General features: G+C 48.1%; 2 protein-coding genes across 3 annotated transcripts in view; one reads left to right on the top strand and one right to left on the bottom strand.

Moving 5' to 3' along the window:
* Nucleotides 1-1,034: 1,034 nt before the first annotated feature.
* LOC118215215 (nucleobindin-2-like) lies at nt 1,035-9,585 on the bottom strand. The gene is made up of 13 exons (XM_035395736.1): nt 9,431-9,585; nt 8,192-8,332; nt 7,633-7,740; nt 7,355-7,493; nt 6,295-6,398; nt 4,968-5,153; nt 4,269-4,359; nt 3,882-3,940; nt 3,351-3,443; nt 2,981-3,070; nt 2,614-2,784; nt 2,014-2,074; nt 1,035-1,418 (listed from the first exon to the last, which is right to left on the bottom strand). Exons 2-13 carry the CDS (start codon nt 8,330-8,332, stop codon nt 1,324-1,326), a joined length of 1,338 nt encoding a protein of 445 aa, XP_035251627.1. The 5' UTR covers nt 9,431-9,585; the 3' UTR covers nt 1,035-1,323.
* The window catches only part of LOC118215214 (phosphatidylinositol 4-phosphate 3-kinase C2 domain-containing subunit alpha-like), a 41,691-nt gene continuing 27,359 nt past the window's right edge, over nt 4,671-19,002 (top strand). Inside the window, exons 1-2 of one of the 2 annotated variants that reach the window (XM_035395735.1) lie at nt 4,671-4,688; nt 17,106-18,337. In XM_035395735.1, the coding sequence (XP_035251626.1) occupies nt 17,195-18,337 (1,143 nt within the window). In that variant the 5' untranslated portion in view covers nt 4,671-4,688; nt 17,106-17,194. Of the gene's footprint in view, nt 4,689-11,516; nt 11,578-17,105; nt 18,338-19,002 lie in introns of those variants that run through there. The other variant, XM_035395734.1, reaches the window with a different exon arrangement.

The raw sequence follows: 19,002 nt of genomic DNA, 5'->3' as shown, positions 1-19,002 counted from the left end.
GCACATTATCAGGGTACGGCCGTTTTTCACTGTGCAGTGAACTGAATATTTGATAAACTTTTCACACAGTGGAGGGCGAGGCCAACTGAAGAAGGTGTTCACTGAATCAAGCCTTCTTTTCAAGTTTTTTTCCTACTCCGACAAAGACTTTCCCAGAAATAAATCTATGAAGTTCCTCAAAACATGATTTTTAAAGGTGACAAAAAATCTCACGCAAGTGATCGTACAGCATTCTCACCATCCCACTTAAGACTTGGAACATGTCTGTCTTTTTGAGCACATCAGCCCTTTGACAAATGTATTTTCTTTGAGTAAAATTGCTCTTCTTATTATTATTATTTTTTTTTAACCTTGAGTAATTGAGATTGCAACTGTCGTTTTGTCAATGGCTTTCTGACAAACATGCTCTTAAAACCCCTTTATTTTATTAACTCCCTCTCCCCTGAACTCAAAATGCACACAGAATATAAATTAGACTGGATGAAGTAGACCAAGTCTGACAAAGTATTGTGTGTGTCCATTTATACACAACAGAACTCAAAATGAAACCAAGATTAAAATAATTATGATAATTATGTACAAAACATGGACATAAAGAAAAGGTGCTTAAATTAAAGTCACACTCAACACAGCCAGCTTTGTCAACATGTTCTTGCTTAACCAAAAAAAAAAAAAAGTGGTCACATGATTTTTTATTTAAAAAAAAAACCTTTTTCTAAAAGGAAACATCCTCTCTCTCCCCCCCCCCCCCCCCCCCCCAAACAAAAAAAAAAAAAACATCTGTCATCAACTCAAATTATGGACAGAAAACTGTGAAGCATTGTCGTGCTGTAATTTACAGCAGTACACAAGGGCAGCCTTACTCAGCCATTTCATAATACAGTATATTTCATCCTGCTGACAGTGCTTACGAAACGCATCATTACACTGAACTGATCCAAACCATATTTACCTTCAGTACAGTCACTGTGTGACTGTAGCTGGGAGAATAACTGCTGTCATCCTCACATTAAAACAACAAAATTATTTTTAAAAAACTAAATAAATCAGGAGTCCAGCATCTGACAGTGATGTGCTGCGAATACTGAGGTTTTTTTTTTATTTTTCTAAAATAAACCAGTGCAAACAGGAGATAAAAACCCACTGGTTCAGTGCACCTCTCTGTTCCCAGTGATCAGCTGGTGTCTCCGAACTTTTCCACTGACGAGCATGAAATCGACAGGCTGTGACTGGAGGCGGGGCACAATTAAATTCGCTCTTCTGATTGGTCTGCTGGTTGTTTTCATGGGGGTGTGGTTCTGCGGGCACGCGCACTCTCGTTGGCTACGAGTGAGGCGTGTCCTGCAGGTGGCCGGGCGGCAGGGGCTGGCTGTTCTCGGGGACCGGTGGGATCGCGTTTCCTCCGTCCGAGTCCAGAACTAAAACACACAAAACGGGCCGTTTCACAAAAGCTCGGTTTAGCTCCTCGCGCGGGTTAAACCGCTCTGCGCACCGTCGTCGTTCGTTCGTTCACATTAACTGTCGCGCGAGTGGCTGGCTGTAACCGTTTTTCAGTGAGTTGCCAGAGCAACTCCATGGCAACCGCCGCGCTGAACCCGGCAACAGCTCATGCTGGCGCAACAATGCGATCCTTCTTGCGTTAGTTAATCTGTACGTCGTCACGGCCACAGAGAGGCTAAACCGAGAGCTATGCATTACACAACCGCCAGAGAGTAGGAGCCAGGAGTTGCACAAGGCTGAATTCTATATTTCAAAATGAGCGAGCTTTTCTCTCACTCTGCTTTTTTCAATGCTTGAGCAGAAGTGGGAATCGTAATGTGATGTACAGAGAAGCATGGGGCACTGGAGAGAAAAAAAAAAATCAGTTCTTGAAATATAAGTGACAATTTTTAACATTTCATGTTAGCACTTGCCCTTTCACAACACTTGCTGCTACAGAATGAAACGGTGTCAGCTGTAACCACGCCAGTTCACTAAAAGCAGAAAATATTGACAGAGTGAGTTTGTACGCACCTTTGATCTCTGGAGGAGGTTCTACTCTCTGGGTTTTTAATTTCTCCATGTGCTCCACAGCCTGGGAAAGAGGAGAGGAGCGCGGTGAAAAGCTGCTGATTATATCACAGGGACGTCCACACCCTCAGCGTGCACTTTAACATCCCCACGCTCAAGCCTGGCCTCAGGCATGCAATTACTGCATAATCCCTAAACACCGAGAGAAACCTCACACCCACACGTAGCATTAGTATTTTACACGCCGATGAGCTCAGCCACCGGCACCGTTCAAACAAGCCTGGACTCCGTGCGTGTGTGTGTGTGTGTGTGTGTGTGTGTGTGTGTGTGTGTGTGTTTGTGTGCGTGCATGCAAATCGAGGAGCTGTTTTGCATACTGAAGAAAACTGTTCTCACTGACATGACATGGTGCCTTGACAGCCTGACAGTTCCAGTTCCAGTCACCCAGCAACCACACCCCCCCCCCCCCTCCACCCAGATGATTCGTGAAAAGCTGCAGCATTAGCTCCCCCCCCCGGGTGGTTTGTGACGGGCTGTAGCCAGAGTCCCTGCCCACCCACCCCCCCACCCACCCCACCCCCCCCTCGGTTAATCGCCTCCTACCTGCTGGAGCTCCTGCTTCTGTGCGTTGAGCTGCTCCTGCTGTCTCTCCAGCTCCTCCTTCTGCTTCCGCAGCTCCTCCGACTTGTGCATCAGGTCCTGCTCCTCCCGGGCGAGGTGCTCCTCGAACTCCCTCATCTCCTCCTCCGTGTAGGCCTGGTTCTGCTCCAGCGTCTGACGGGGTGAGGCGAGGGGGACCGTCAATCGACCGCTTTAACGAGCTCTAATTAGCCTTTACCCCCCCCCCCCCCCCCCGAGGCTCACAGCACTGAGCACTCCGTGTGGGACCCCGGCTGTGTGGAGGGCACTGATATCAGTAACCATGACGATGATGATGATGATGACGACGATGAGGAGGGATGTACCTCACCTCCCAGCTCTCTGGCTCCAGAAATTCTTTCTTCTTTGTGGCCACGAGGAACTCATCCATGGAGACCAGCCTGTCCTTATTGGTGTCCACCTGGAGGCAGAGGGGAACCAGGACAGTCAGTTCACTTGGGGAAAAAATGTCAGAACAGTCCAGAAAACCTGAATTCAAAGAATGCACTTAATATGACAATCCGTCTCCCAATCGCAATATTACAATCGGGACTGCCAGTTAGTCTCACAGAGGGGCAGATGTTAGGGGAACGGGGTAAAGGAAGAGGGGTAAGAGAAGAGGGTAAAAGGTGCGGGAGGGGTAATAATGGGGTAAAAGGTGGGGGAAGAGAACGGGGTGGAAGCTGGAGGACGGTCTCCACCTCGTTCATGACGTGCTCCCGCATCCGCAGTCTCTCCTCCTCCATCTCCACCATGTCGTCTTCCTCTTTGGTGGGGTCGTAGATCTTCTCCAGCTACGACCACAGGAACACGGAATGATGGGAGTTTTTCAGTGTGGCCTTCACGCTCTTATAGTAATCAAGCAGCAGGAGTCTCGTCTGGCTGAGTGTTAGTCTTACAGTATGCAGTGTCATAACCAGTCTGAAATGCTCTTAACGTGGCTGTATTTTAAGTAGCCGAGGACTCCAGTGGGTGTGCTAAGTCGGTGTTGGTATAGAAGCATGTGCTAAGTGGGTCTGGGTATAGCAGTGTGTGCGGGTACAGCAGTGTGTGCTAAGTGGGTGTTGGTATAGCAGCATATGCTAAGTGGGTCTGGGTATAGCAGCATGTGCTAAGTGTGTGTGGGTACAGCAGCATGTGCTAAGTGGGTGTGGGTATAGCAGTGTGTGCTAAGTGGATGTGGGTACAGCAGCGTGTGCTAAGTGTGTGTGTGGGTAAGTGGACACACTCACCTCCTTGGTGAACAGCGCCTCCAGCTCCTGCTCGTCGAAGAAGCCGTCACCGTTAGTGTCTGCAGGGGAGAGAGAAGGGGACTGTGACCAGGTGTGCACTAAGAGGGCTGCCCCAGTCTACAGCTTCTTATCCAATTCACCCAACCATTTATCTGATCAGATTTTTTTTTTTTTTTTTTGAAAGTCAGAAGCTACAGCCGCAGATTGTGTCTGTGTCCTCGCCGAGAATGTTTTCATGTGGTCTGAACCTGTGCTGCCGTTTACATCCATACAGAAATTTCAGTCAGAATGGTTGGTTGGAACCCACATGGCCCTCCTGGAATGGGTCAGCCCTATTGTAGTAGCACTGCGGGACCAGTGTGGTTTTTGGCTGTGCCCCTGGCTCACCGTGCAGGTTGAAGAAGGTCTTCGGGTCGAAGTCTTCGGGGTCCATGCCGTCGGCCTCCTCCCACACCTCCTTCAGCTGGTCCTGACTGCCCTGTACATCATCACAGGACATGGGCGGGGCTCAATATGCAGAGCATCGCATCACAATGGGTTACCGAGGGAACGATGTCACAGATTCTCCAGACGCACCAGGATTTCAGCTCTCTGTGTTCTGAAGGCTGCTCTGCCTCTCCGCTGCTGAAGCCACAATGTTCTGATTAAACTCATCTGAATATTCATTAGGGGGCGTGGCCAAGTACAGTACTGGGGCAATGGGTATTCCCTAACCTCTAATGCAACACCAGAACCTCCTGTTACCAACCAGACCCTCCTGTATTTCAGAAACAGAGAGGAGGAAGGAACGCAGGAGCTGAGTATCTGGTGAGTAAACAATCTTAGACGTGGCTCTGGGATTTAATAGGTGGTTCATTTTCACCTGTTAACAGCATGATAACTGCACATTAGGGGTCTTACCGGGTGGTTGGTGTGACCGTTGGGGTTCTTACCGGGTGGTTGATATGACCGTTGTGGGTCTTACCGGGCGGCTGATATGACCGTTGTGGGTCTTACCGGGTGGTTGGTAGGGTTTAGGGTCTTACCGGGTGGTTGGTAGGGTTTAGGGTCTTACCGGGTGGTTGATGTGACCGTTTGGAGTCTTACCGGGTGGTTGATTTTGGGGTGGTCGGCGTGCTTCTTCTTCAGCTCCTCGTAGTGCTCCTCCTCCTTCTTCCTCCCCTCATCGTCCAGAGTCTTCAGGTGCTCCCGCCTCTCGTGCTCCTTCATCATCTCGTAGCGCTTGAACTCCTCGTGCCGCTCCTTGTCGTAGTTCTCCAGGTCGCTGGTCGCCTGGAGGAGGAGGAGGAGGAGGAGGAGGGGTGGGAGGACGAAGTGTACTGTGCAAATTCCAAAAGAACTGTGGCCGTCATGGTCTGAGTGAAAAGCAGCCCTGTGTCCCTTAATCAGTCACGAGCGCCGTCCAATTGGTATTCTACAGAGCCACCCTCTAGTGACCTTGGGCAAAGCAGTACACCAGCACTGTCCCTACTGGTTGACGATTACACTTGACCCCAGTCCCAGAGTTCTAGGGGTCAATTCCATTACAGTTCAGTATATTCGCTGAAAGAATCCACGCAATTTGTGATCTGCCAAGAGCTGAAGTTCAGGTCTTGAGTTTAAAAGTCCTCATTGAACATTATGGGAATTTTTTCAATTAAAGAAACTGAATTTAAATGCATTTGTCAAGCTTGACTGAACTAAAATGAAATTGATCCCATCCCTGCCCAGCACTCCCCAGAAGCTACACAATCACAATATCCCAGCTGTGCACTAAGTGCCTCCCACAGCTTCAATAACTGAAAAACTGCCCGCTACCACAAGACACACCGTAGATTTGTTAGTAAATTTGTTTCGATTAAAATATTCTTTATTCAAAATAGTAAGATGGAAAAACCGTATCAAATTTGTTAGAAGCGTTTATATACACGTTCAGTACAATCAAACCGTTGAAGTTAGTGGATTGATTACACACATTTTAAATGCTAGACTACAATTATTCAGAAGTAACTCGTACAGGTAATAAAAGTAGAGGAGTTTAGAGAATAGTACACAGATGGAGAGGGAAGCTTCTTGCATTAAAATAAAATTAATCAAAGACAAGGATAGGTGCGCTTGATTATGGATAAAGGATTACAGATGGAGACATATTTACTTTCGTCAGCGGCAGGAAAGGCTATCCTTGGCTGATTAATGCCTGCACACAACCCCCAGCTGTTCCTTCTGTCAGAATGAATTTGGAATTTACCTCTCATAAACTGGCCTTCTGCAGCAAGGCAAACCACAGGGAACAGACTCAACGTCTACGAGGAGAGGCTCTGGTTCATTGCAAGCACGTACACATGACGGTGAATGCTTTTCTGGATCAACTGGTGGATGGGCGGGGGGGGAGATATTTCCCCATCCCTGTGTCTGCTATGAAACGGCTGCTTACCGATTTAATGAGTTTGTCCAGGTCTTCCACCTCAAAGGTGTGAGGGTTCATGTGATTGAGGTACTCAAACTGCTTGAGGAGGGCCTGGTGGTCCATTGCCATGCCTGTGGGGAGAGACAGGGGGACCGGCATTCATTTGGAGCAGGGTTCAGTGTGAATAGCGTTCAGAGGGAGCAGCATTCAGGGGGAGTGGCGTTCAGTGTGAATAGTGTTCAGGGGGAGCGACGTTCAGGGGGGGCGGCGTTCAGGGGGACAGGCGTTCAGGGGGACCGGCGTTCATTTGGAGCAGGGTTCAGTGTGAATAGCGTTCAGTGGGAGCAGGGTTCAGGGGAAGCGGCGTTCAGAGGAAGCGGCGTTCAATGAGAGGGGCGTTCGCTGAAAGCGGTGTTCAAGGGGAGCGGCATTCAGTGGAATAGGCGTTCAGGGGGAGCGGTGTTCAGTGGGAGCAGGGTTCAGGGGAAGCGGCATTCAGTGGAATAGGCGTTCAGGGGGAGCGGTGTTCAGTGGGAGCAGGGTTCAGGGGAAGCGGCATTCAGTGAAATAGGTGTTGAGGGAGAGCGGTGTTCAGAGGGAGCGGCGTTCAGGGGGAGCGGCGTTCAGGGGGAGCAGGCTCAGGGGCAGAGCTGCCACTGCAGGCCCCAGCACCACGTGTGCTTAACGCGAGTGGGAATCGCGTGACGAGACAGACGTGTAAACAGACAGCGCTGGCCGAAGCTTCACACCGACAGGTCTGCACGTCTGCCCCAGCGCCAACGGCAACGCTGGCATCCTGTCAACCCCCGGAGAGGACTATGGGTAATGCACCTACGGCCACCCGCATTTACTGCACACACTGTTTACTCAGAACTAACACAGTACTATTTTAAACACACGTGCTCACATTGCATGCACGCACACACAAAGCATGCACGTGTGCACACGTGCATCCACTCACAACGTGAACCAAAGAAATAAATGTTTCCTCTCATCTGTAAAACTGAGAATTTGACCCGGTTGATTTTTAGCTCCTGGACGTGCTCATAAGAGTCATGGTGAGCCGGTGTGCAAGACTGCCCCCTACCTGCACCATTCCCTCCTTCCAGGTCCTGCTTGGCTTTGATGAGCGTCCTCAGCCTGCTCACCTCCTGCCTCTTCAGCTCGTCCAGCTTGGTCCTCACGTGATGGCTGACAAAGTCCAGCTCTTTGGCCAGTTTCCCTTGCTGTTTAAAACATGTTTGGTCATTAGATTCTCATGCAGCTTTCAGCAAGGGGAAAAAAACAAAACAAAATAAAAGCCAGTAAAAAAAAAAAAAAACAAAAACAAAAAAAAAACCAAGAACACACACGTTGTGAAGATACCTTTATGTCTTCCATGTCCGTGTTGCGGAGCTTTTCTCTGAAATGCTCGTCTTTTTCCAGAAAATCGATGACTTCCCTGAGGTAGCGGTCATAGTGCAGCCCGGTGTCCTAACGCACAGGGCCACAGCATAAAGACATGACACGAGGTAAAGTGGTTGGTAAAAAAAAAAGAAAAAAAAAAAAACAGCCAGAGGGGATTTTTTTTTTTACCCGCAAACTTTGCGCTACACCAAAGCATTTGTGCTACAAGCTAGCAGGACTTCCTGTGCTTTTACTCTTAATCTCTGTTTTTGTGTAAACTATCTGCCCAGTTTTTATGTGGTGTCCAAAATCATTCCCCTGTCCAGGAGTTCATTTTCTCTGAAAATGAGAACATGGGAAAACTTGGCTTATGAGTTAAAAAAAAAATATATATATCCATCATGACCTCAGATATATGACCTATGACCCTGAGCTTTTACGTGTTAACCACAGAACAGTTCTGTGGTGTTGAGCGATATGAAGCGCCTGTCGAACGCGGCGTGTTGGAGGCGGACTACACGCGTGCCGCACCACTCACCACGCTCTGGGGAGTTTCCTGGACCTTCTCCTCAGGAATGGTGACTTTCGTCTTGTCGACACTGATAGGCACTGCGTCCGTCCATACGAACAAACTCACCAGCAATATGCACTGGGGACACGATCCCCCGCTCCACCACATCTGCAAACAAACGCAAAAAAAGCCTTTGTAGACCACTCGCCCTGAGACCCGATTTGGAACCAATATATGACGGTTACCGGCAGAGGGGCCTAAATGCGATTTTAATATGTTGCTCTGATGATATATTAGACTGCTAGCAGTTATGATTCGCATTTGATTTGGAGGTGTATATTCAATATTTGAACCAGCTGCATAATTTCCTTACGATTTCAAATTGAAGTTGTATTGCATTCAGACGTTAGTTACCTTGTAGGTATTTGTGCGTTAGGATACATATGCTGTGCTTCCTGTACTTCAGTCTTTCGAGATGCCATTTATCAAATTAATAAGTAAATATGAGTAACGGTCAAGCACGTATATTTGGTTGAAGGGAAACGAGTGGACTGCGAAGCTCTTCTGAGTGACTCATACGTGTCTGACTCGTTTAGACTAGGCATCCAAGTTGGATAAAGGTACAGTCTCAGTTGTAATTATCGCACTCTGACCGTATGATCGTTGGTTAACAAGCTCAACTGGACTAAACATATGTGGTCGCCTTTAACTATCATTACCCGCGTTAGCTAGCCACACTTTTGCTGTAAACGATCGACCAGTTTGGTGTTAAAGGTGTTGCACATCGCAGTGTTTTACGCCTGGTTCCAGACCGTGGTGGATCTGTCAAAGACGGGCTCAAAAACCAATCAGCCAGCGGCTAGCATCTCAGCTAATCTCAGCAAGCTAATGCTAACCTTACTAAACGTTAGCTAGCAGCAGAGACTCTTTAATCGGCTTTCCATACCGGTAACTCATGTTGCCAACGGTCACTCCGAAGTGAAATCATACAAGCAGCGACGGAGCGATGAAGACACCGTGCTGCCAGTAATTAAAGGGGAAACGTCACACTTTTGATCGGCTTCAATAATTCCTAAAACGATGCGCTCTCGACTCCAGAGAGTGCACAGCCTGCTAGTTTATCTTACTGGCTAGCGCTGTCCTGTCAGCTAACATGAATGTTGCTTGACAGCAGCCGATTCCGATCAGCTGCTAAGTGTGTGAAAGTTATTGTACCTACCTACGGGCAAGAAGAAGCGAATGCAATCTGACCAAATGTATACTTACTTTGTCAGGTAGCTTGCTGTCAGGCTGTTTTCAGTCTTCCGCAACGGGGTACCTTATTATTTCATTCACTACCAATGTCCCTCTTTTCCAGACGGGTGCTACTGTTTTTAGTTGATATACTCAACCTAGCTTGTCCTGCTTGAGTCCAACCCGTGAAAAGGCTACCATAAAAACCTCCGCCTTTGACAACGATAATTGGACAGAATTGTTCTATTTTTCTCATTTAAATATTTACTTCGGGATCTGATTGGGCAGTGTCTTTGTCCGTCAAAGCTCTGCGAGGAAATTTCCTCATCAAGTTCTGTTGCAGCGAAATGTACGTGGCGTTCATAGGAACCCTGAACAAATGTGATGTCAGTAAGGTGTTGCTCAGCATCCTGCGGGTAGGCTAAGTAAATATACAGTTCATCAATTATGAATGAATCGATCGGCGGCACAGCATGTGTAGCCAACGTGCACTTTAAACCTGCTCACACTAACCAACTTTACAAACCAAATTTATTAAGATCAGTATGAACATGTATTCAAAATATATGCAAGTGTCATCTAAGGTCCCCAGATGCCATATATGTCAGTGTGCTATTTGCGGAAATAAGTGATACACCGTCATACAGAGGGCACTCAGATCCTCAAAACTTGTAACATTGTTCTTTTTAAAATAAAAAAAGAACGATCCATATTTAGCATCTTCTATTGTACGTATGAAGTGCAATGTTAATTCATGATTCATTGCATCTTTCGAGCTACATGTTCAGTGCCTCATAGTAAGAATATAAACTCCCGGGCGTGGTTCTTAATAGGCTAACTGGTCGGTGACATCCTGTTTTGCAGAAAAATAGAAAGGCTAAGGAGGCTGTGCTCAAACATATGTGTAGGCTACTCACCTCGGCTAGCCTGGTGTTGAATTTATCAGGAGTAATAGGCTACACAGTCAAGTGGCCAACTGGGGGAAATGTAATTTATGTCCACTGTAAACATATAATTTACTCTGCACCCATGGTCTCCAGAGAAACAGCAAGTGATGGGCTACACAATAATTTATCTGCACCTGTATCTGAGCGTAGGCTACGTAACGTCTGTGGACAAATACCTCCAGGCACACTTTGTAAAATATAGTCTATGCTTGCAGCCAGTCTGCTGTAAATGTAGTACCGTGTGCGAGTCCGGTGCTTTTATGAACAGTTATGTTTATTTAGGATTTACGCACCTGGCATACTTTTGGGAAAGTGTTTGCAAAGATTTTTGGATCATGTCTTAAATGTTGTCTGGGTGTTGTTAAAGCAACCGAAATTAAATAATTAGGCTACTATTTTAATTGAAAGATCGGATAATAATAATAATAATAATAATACACTTTCTGTACTAAGACGTTTGCTAATTCGACGTTACAGGTAGCCTATTCGCCCAGAGTAATTTTCAGTATTGCCTGCAAAATATAATTTGCTTGATTAGGCCTATATGTTTACTTTTATAGTAGGCTAGAACTGTAATCGGGGTTCGGTGCTGGTACAGTGAAATTATACTTGTACAGTTAAGCCCGTTCAGCATGCTCCTAATCGCTCAGACACTCCAAAGAACCGATTTTCCCTTTCCTGACTTCAATAGCAGCGAATAGAAGACATGTAACATGCACGTGAAAAATTTCAACATTTATGTAGGCCTACTCAACACATTTTCAGTTTGTAACAAGGTTGTGTCACAGCTCTGTCTAAGCCATCTTCACAGGCTTCAGGAACATTACAATTATTGGGTTTGTTTAGATAACCCTATTGACTTCTCAAAATTCGTTAATAAATATCAATATCTTAATAGTTATAACTAATCTTGGAAATACATTTAAATACATTTCAATATATTTAAAATACATTGCGTCTTAAAATGAGACCGGATACTTCCATATGTTATAATTGTTATTTCCAGTATCATATTTTGTGATGATTGTGTGGAATTTATGTTGTAAATAAATAAACAGTAAAATGCTGCGGTAATTTATTGTAAGCGGTCGCGGTGTGTCACTGTAATACCGTGTCCCGACTGTCGGGCTGAAAGCGAGCACTTTTGAGACAGGAACTGACGTTGTGTCTCTGAATAGATGGATAGATTTCCAGCCGCTGGAAAATGGCCCCAGAAGTCGGCGAGTTTGAAAGGTGGGAATATTTCATTTTTCCTTGAATATTTCGAAGTGCAAAAGTTTGGACAGCAAACTAACTGCGTTTAGTACATGCGTTTGATCTCTTCGGACCTTGCTTTGGAAGTACTCGAGCTCTTTCCTCCTCGTATTTCACTTTGCCGGACGGGTACTCCTGATGGATGAAATTATTCACTCACTGTTGTGTGAAGTTGGAGTCGGTGAAGGAAACTAAATTTAATCGGCATCTTCAGCCACTTTATAACCGGCAACTGGATGGCACGAGGTGCTTCTGTATTAATCATAATTTTTGAACTTATTGAATTGTCAGTTTTCAAAAGAAAGTATTTCAAGTCTTTTTTTCAACGAACAATTCAATGAAACGTTATCAACCGAAACCGATATTTCCATTACATTAGCCTACATAACATTCCGTTACTGTTGATACTTAATTAGCCGAGTCAATGGACAAATGGTCCTTAGTGTAGCATTTTTTTCACTGCTGGGTGTTAATTAAATAAGATCAGTCAATGACTGCCGTTAACTTACGCTCACTGTATTTTTTAAATGACATGTTTTGAAAATATTTGAATGTGGTGCTTAGATTTATTATTTGTTTGTGAATAGGCCTATCAAACGTTATTCACTTTAAATTAGTAGGTATGTTGTAAATAAGCCATTGATGGTCCACAAAAGGTATTGCTTGGTCTGCCTTTTCTGATCTAGCCTTATTCTTTTACTGTGGGCCAATTGAGAGATGGTGGAATTCAATTAACAATCATGCAAAGAAGGGAATAGGGTTTGATCTGGTGTCTGCTATAAAGTTTGGAGTGAACTGCACAGTCTATGGGTGTCACCGAACATTCATATAACTGAAGTTTTACTGTGGATCAGACTGTCATCCTAGAGGTATTGCCAGGTTATCTTACAAAACGCATGGTTTGCACAGTCCCTGGCCTGTAATATAACTCCGTGCAAGTTATCCGTGTTTATGATCTAACCCTGGACCCAAGGGCCCGCATCAAACTGAAGAACATCTTTAAAGTTAGTGAAGCTGACGTTACGTGAAGTTACATGATGATGCATGACAAACCCTCACCACGCACAGAGAAACCTTTTATTATTTAGCTTTATTTAGGGTGCCTCAGAGACTGTTCTGTTTTACTGCAGCGTGCACACCCCCCGACCCTACACTGCGAGAGCTTTATTGTAGTAAGAAGCAAGCGGTGCAGAATGTTTTGGATTGTTTTTTTTTTCAGACGAGCACAGCTTTTTGTTTCTCCCCTGTTCTGTTTATCTTTGGATGTCTTGTAATCTCCCAGAAGAGATGGAAGCTCAGAGTGAAAGGGCAGCGCAGTACAAGTGAATCATTTAAACACAAACGAGCATGAATTAGTCATTCATTTCTGGGTCTGGAAGATGCTTTTTGTGCTTTTCGACCAGCTGCACAGTTGCTTGCTTAAAGTGTTTTGACTTGGTGTGTGTGGGCTTTCACTAACAAGCAACAAGCTACACAATTAGCCTCTTCCTCTGAGCCCGTGATCTGGCAGTCCGAAGAAATTGTTACTGTTTTTCACACTAATGAGGCCCTTCTTTGGGAAAGCATCACATTTTTATGGTCAAGTAAGCACTGTTGTGGGAAAATGTTTATTCCTTGTTTTTTAAAAAATGGGCTACTCTTAATATTAATAGCAGCTCATTTTTGCTGACTCGTATTTGATCTCTAAATGTGTGTTTGAGTAAAGGTGTCTAATGTGGGGTCTGATTTTCCAATAAAATGGAAGCAAAAACAATTCTGGTACTGTTTTTGTTCCAAGTCACTTTGTTCCGGGCTGACAGAATTCCTGACATTGTTTTTAATCTCGATTCTTATCGGACAAAGGTAAGGCGATAGCACTGGGCCTGTTATCTCTTATCATTTTTATCGCTTTCCCCAAACTGCTTTCAGACCGTGCCATTAGAGTTGAGGCCCTTTGTGCCGTGGTCAGTAATGAGTGTAAATGTCGCCGTGTTCCATCGTTCCATCGTCTTCCTGACGTGATAAAACGGAATTTGCGATACCGATTAGGCCGTGTAGCGTTTGATATTCGAGAGGGAAAGTAAATGGTGCTGCCATGTCCCCTGCTGGTCTTCACCGTCTCAGAGAGCTTAGGGCTCTTTTTCTTTTTTTGGCGAAGTGTAATCACTGGCACGACGAGTTGGCAGGGCCTCGTGTGTGCGTAATGGTGCACAGTCCACCGAGCCGATTGTAGTTTCGAATGCAAAGTGCATTCGTCTTGTCACACTCGGTCGGTGCCCTTCCTTCTTCCCGCAAGCTTCTTTTCTTTAGACATGCGCTCCGAGCCCAACTGTGACTCATTGGAGCCAAACGTGTTGTGTGCCTCCGAAGTATGCTGGGAGTGTAGCACAGTGGGTAAGGAACTGGGCTTGTAACCGAAAGGTCGCAGGTTTGATTCCCGGGTAGGACACTGCCGTTGTACCCTTGAGCAAGGTACTTAACCGGAATTGCTTCAGTATATATCCAGCTGTATAAATGGATACAATGTAAAATGCAAAGAGTTGTGTAAGTCGCTCTGAATGAGAGCGTCTGCTAAATGCCTGTAATGTAATGCCCACGGGGGCAAAGGTTCGCACATCTTCGCAACCTCGGTGAGAATATCGTCTTTTTTAAATGGCAGTGGTACATGGTAAATGGACTGCATTTATATAGCGCTTTTATCCAAAGCGCTTTACAATTGATGCCTCTCATTCGCCAGAGCAGTTAGGGGTTAGGTGTCTTGCTCAAGGACACTTCGACATGCCCAGAGTGGGGTTTTGAACTGGCAACCCTCCGACCGCCAGACAATCGGTCTTACCTCCTGAGCTACATCGCCCCCAGTGACTGCCCACTTTCTTATCGACTCATCCAGTTAGAAGCTGGAGACATATACAGAAATACATTTTATTCCCGAATGTTGGGAATCTTCCCACGAGTGTACAGTTCATGGCTGTATTAATTGTTTGAAGTGCAGTAAAGATGTTAGGATTTCACGGCTGCGTTAATCGTCTGAAGCGCGCCAAAAATGCAGGGATTCCACCCCTGTGTGGGCCCTTCAGCTCAGCAGATAAGGTTTGGGACGAGGCCTGCGCCCCCGAGACGGTGTTATCGTACCCCAGTCTGGCTGCCGCGCATGCCGTAAACACGCAGGGGCACTCTGCTCGTTGGCACGGTTACGCCACGGAGGAAAGGGTTCCGCCGCGCCGTACTGGGAAGAGCAGCTCTGATTCGCTGCCGGAGACGGCGGGAGGCTGGCTGTGCATTCTGCCGGGGCGAGGTCATCACGGGGGGGGGGGGGGGGGGGGCTGACCCCTTCCCTCCATTCACACATCACATCCTTTAAACAAAATTCCCGGAATCTACTGGAAGCGTCTGTGGTTTGGCCCCCCCTTCCTTCCCCTCTCCCCCTCTCCCACCACCCTCCCCTGCTCTCCCCCTCTCCCACCACCCTCCCCTGCTCTCCCCCTCTCCCACTCTCCCACCACCCTCCCCTGCTCTCCTCCTCTCCCCCTCTCCCACCACCCTCCCCTGCTCTCCTCCTCTCCCCCTCTCCTACCACCCTCCCCTGCTCTCCCCCTCTCCCCCTCCCCTCCTCTCCCCCTCTCCCCCTCTCCCACCACCCTCCCCTCTGATTGTGACGCATGTTTGACTCAGCATTACGTCTTGTCCGTTTTTATTTGCTGTGAAGTCGAATGAGAAGCTCTGAGGCATTTCCTCTCTGCGTGTGGGTTCGCTGCGTTTGCGATCACGTGATTCCTGAGGCTGACGAAGACGAGAGATGGAAGGGGGGGTGAAGAGAGGAGGGGAAAGTGACTACGTTCAGGTCTGGAAGTGGGGCCACTGTGTGGCCTCCGGAGGGCGCGTGTGCAGTTGTTGCCCGCGTGCCGCGGCAGGCTTTCTGGGGGCATTGTGTTGGAGTTCTGCCTGACCTCCTTGTTGCCTCAGAATGATTGGCTAGCCGCTTTTTCAGGCCTGAGTTCTCCTATCGCTCAATGTTTTCCGCAGATCCCTGTGAATCTGGGTCATTCCCATTAATGTGGAGTTTGGTGTAAGTCCCAGCAAAAAAAAAAAAAAAAAAAAAAAAAAAAAAAGGCTTTTTTTCTTTTTCTTGAAACAACAAAATTCCAGGCATATTTTGCTCATAATCATCCCTGGAAGAAAGTTAACTGATTGCACATTTTTAGGTCAGCCTGTTTATCCACTGCCCACCCCCTTCAGCACCATTACAAAAAAAACCACTGTCTTGTTTTGCCACAAGGCTAAGAAAGATGTCTTAAGTTTTCCCCAGTGACTCACAGATGTTTTTTTTTTTCCCATTGTGTTGCCTAACCCACATTTTCTAGTCTCCTTTTCTTTTTTTGTCCGGACGGTACAGACTAAAACTTCGGTTCGGCCCCATTTTCCCGTCTCCTCCTAATTGTGTGTGTGTCTTTGAGTCAGAGCCCCCCGGGGCTCCTGTGAATGCGGAAAGCGCAGGGATATCAGTCTGAGTAGGCTTTTTTTTTATTTTTTATTTTTTTAGGAGCTGAACAGAACCGGTTTCAGTTACGGTGATTTGCATGAATATATTGTTGCCCGCTCCAGGTGAACGCGTCAGGTTGCGGTGAAAGGTATCTGTTAAATCCCCAGTCCTGGGTGCTGGCTCCAGTTCCACACATAATTAGGCATAATTATGAGACGGAATCTGATTTCGGTTCTCACCGTTACAGAAACCGAGCCGAAAATCTGAAGAATTATCGCCCCTTCCTCTGCACAAGAACTTTTTAATATTTATTTTATTTTATTTTTTTTTTTAGAGAGAATTTGACAGTCGTGTGAGGATTCCTGCCGTTGCCAGGGTTTGTCCTGAAACGTGGTTTTTTTTGTTGCCGTGGGTTTGGCGAGGCCCGGCTGTGTCCCGCTCACACGGAGCCGGGTCGGCAGGCCGATGGCACGCCGGTGATTTCCGAGGTCGTCCAGCTGAAATCGGTTTGGATTTTCGTCGCTGGCTGCCGGTCTGTCGGCCCAGGCTGTCTCTGTGTCAGCAAGCCGGCTCTGATGTGTCCGAGCTGTGTCCGAGCTGTGGCTGGCTGTGCCCGCAGGGCCTTCATGGTTCAGTCTGCACAGGGAATCAAGTGACACAGCGGAGGGCACTGAGTTTGTGTTTGTGCTGTCTCTCTCTCTCTCACTGTCTCTCTCTCTGTCTCTCTCTCTCTCTCTCTCTCTCTGTCTCTCTCTCTCTCTCTCTCTCTCTCTCTCTCTCTCTCTCTCTCTCTCTCTCTCTCTCTCTCTCTCTCTCTCTCTCTCTCTCTCTCTGTCTCTGTCTCTCCCCATCTCTCCCTTCCTTTCCCCTCCAATACCCCTGAAATACATTCATTTCCAATAAGGTGGAAAAAAAATTTCCTGTTGACTCAGCAGTGTGGAAGTAGTGTTTGAAAAGGTTGCAACCTCTATAGAAGAGCGTTGTGGCCTCAGACAGTTAAATTCTGGCGACGGAGAGTTCACCCAGCCTGTTTGCTGCTCCCCGACAGACGCCTGATCCCTCTCAACTGACGAGCCGACCTTCGGACGCACAGGATCAGCCGTCGCCCCGGTTACATGGCACCAGCCAGCTGACACCATGGCCCAGATATCCAGTGGCTATAAGCAGGACCGGTCCCCCTCCCTGGGGGCGGCGGACGGGCCCGAGGGGATTGTGGGTAAAGAGGAGGCGCTGCGGATGGAGGCCGAGGCTCTGGCCAGACACCAGCGGAGGAAGAGGCACTCGCTCCCCGCGACGTCGCCCTCGGCGACCGCGGCGCGCCTCCTGGCCCGGGAGCTGCAGGGCGTGGCCTCGCGGTCGGGCCGCCAGCCGGAGGCCGACCTCATCGTGTTCGCCGAGTCGGAGGGCGAGAGGAGGGGGGCGGACGGGGACGGGGACGGGGGCGGGGGCGGGGACGGGGGCGGGGGCGGGGGCGGGGGCGAGGAGAAGCTGAGCAGCGAGGAGCTGGAGCGCCTCCTGCTGCAGGACTCGGCGGGGAGCGGCTGCGCCTCCCGGCCCTCGGCCCTGCTGGGCTGCAGCCTCAGCGCCTCCTACCCGGGGTCCCAGGCCTTCCACCCCGCCCCTCACCAGTGGGGGGCCTGGACCCCCTCCCATCCGCGGGGCCCCGTCTTCCCCTGCACGGTCTTCCCCAAACCGCCCCCCTTCCAAAGCGGCTTCCCCGCTCCCGCCCCGCCCTTCGGGGCCGCCTCCTCCGAGCACGCCTTCTTCCTCAGCCTCCCGACAAGCCCCGCCTTCGTGACCTTTGCCCCCTTGCAGAGTCCCGCCCCCGCCGTTTCCCCGGAGTTGGCTAAGCTCTTCGACCAGATCGCCAGCACGTCGAAGTTCCTGAAAGACGGGAGGCCCTCCGGGGGCGACCGGGAACGGCTGACCCCGCCTCTGGCCCCGCCCCTTGCCCCGCCCCCGACCAACCCCGCTGCTCCGCCCGCTGCCAGCAGGATCGAGTGGCTGGACCTGGACCCCCTCAGCACGGGGAAGGCGGACGCTGAAGAGGCCCCGCCCCCTGAGCCTGAGGAGGCGGGGCCAGCGGGGGACCCCTGGGATGCTGTGCTGCTGGACGAAGGGGACGGGGGAGGGGGCGGAGCCAGCAGCCCCACCCCTCCGGCGAGGCTCCAGCGCCCCGTCCCGTCACGGCCCAGGAGGGCCCCCAGGGGTGTGGGCTTGACCCGGAGCCACTCCCTCAACATCCACCCAACATCGTCCCAGCCCGACCAGAGCAGCCAGGTACTGTCTCTGCTCTTAAATAACTAATTGCTAAACGAGGAAATTGGATATACTGCAATATATTGCACATTTGGGGATTTTTGAAAGATGTATTTCACATCAATGTAACATATTGCAATATATTCACTTATAGTATCTTATTTATATATTTATACATATTTGGCCTATTGTAGTAGAATGCTAGTATTTATTTCAATGCATTTTAAAATATACTCAATTTTCCAAAGGAAAAAATAATGTGAGGTGTGCAGTAATGTAGTGTTCAGTAATATGAGGTGTGCAGTAATGTAGAGTGTTCAGTCATATGGGGTGTGCAGTAATGTAGTGTTCAGTGATATGAGGTGTACAGTAATGTAGATTGTTCAGTAATATAAGGTGTTCAGTAGTGTGAAGTGTACAGTAATGTAGAGTGTTCAGTCATATGAGGTGTGCAGTAATGTAGAGTGTTCAGTAATATGAGGTGTGCAGTAGTGTGAAGTGTACAGTAATGTAGAGTGTTCAGTAATATGAGGTGTTCAGTAGTGTGAGGTGTGCAGTAGTGTAGGGTGTTCAGTCATGTGTAGTGCTTCACTGCTTGGGTGCGATCGACTTTCCTCTTCCCACCCCTCAAACAAAGCGCTTTCTAGCGAGGAGCTGTTCATGAGGTCATATCCAGTTCAGCTAGG

This window comes from Anguilla anguilla, chromosome 16, assembly GCF_013347855.1.
Source record: "Anguilla anguilla isolate fAngAng1 chromosome 16, fAngAng1.pri, whole genome shotgun sequence".
NCBI lineage: Eukaryota > Metazoa > Chordata > Actinopteri > Anguilliformes > Anguillidae > Anguilla > Anguilla anguilla.
The sequence above is the reverse complement of the archived record's forward strand: the minus strand, read 5'-3'. Positions and strand labels throughout refer to the sequence as shown.

Coding starts and splice junctions, on each gene's coding strand:
- LOC118215215 (XM_035395736.1), bottom strand. CDS start 8,332: ATGTGGTGGAGCGGGGGATCGTGTCCCCAGTGCATATTGCTGGTGAGT. Junction 7,494..7,632: donor CGGACATGGAAGACATAAAG/GTATCTTCACAA, acceptor TGTTTTAAACAG/CAAGGGAAACTGGCCAAAGA. Junction 2,075..2,613: donor AGAAGCAGGAGCTCCAGCAG/GTAGGAGGCGAT, acceptor CCTCTTTCCCAG/GCTGTGGAGCACATGGAGAA.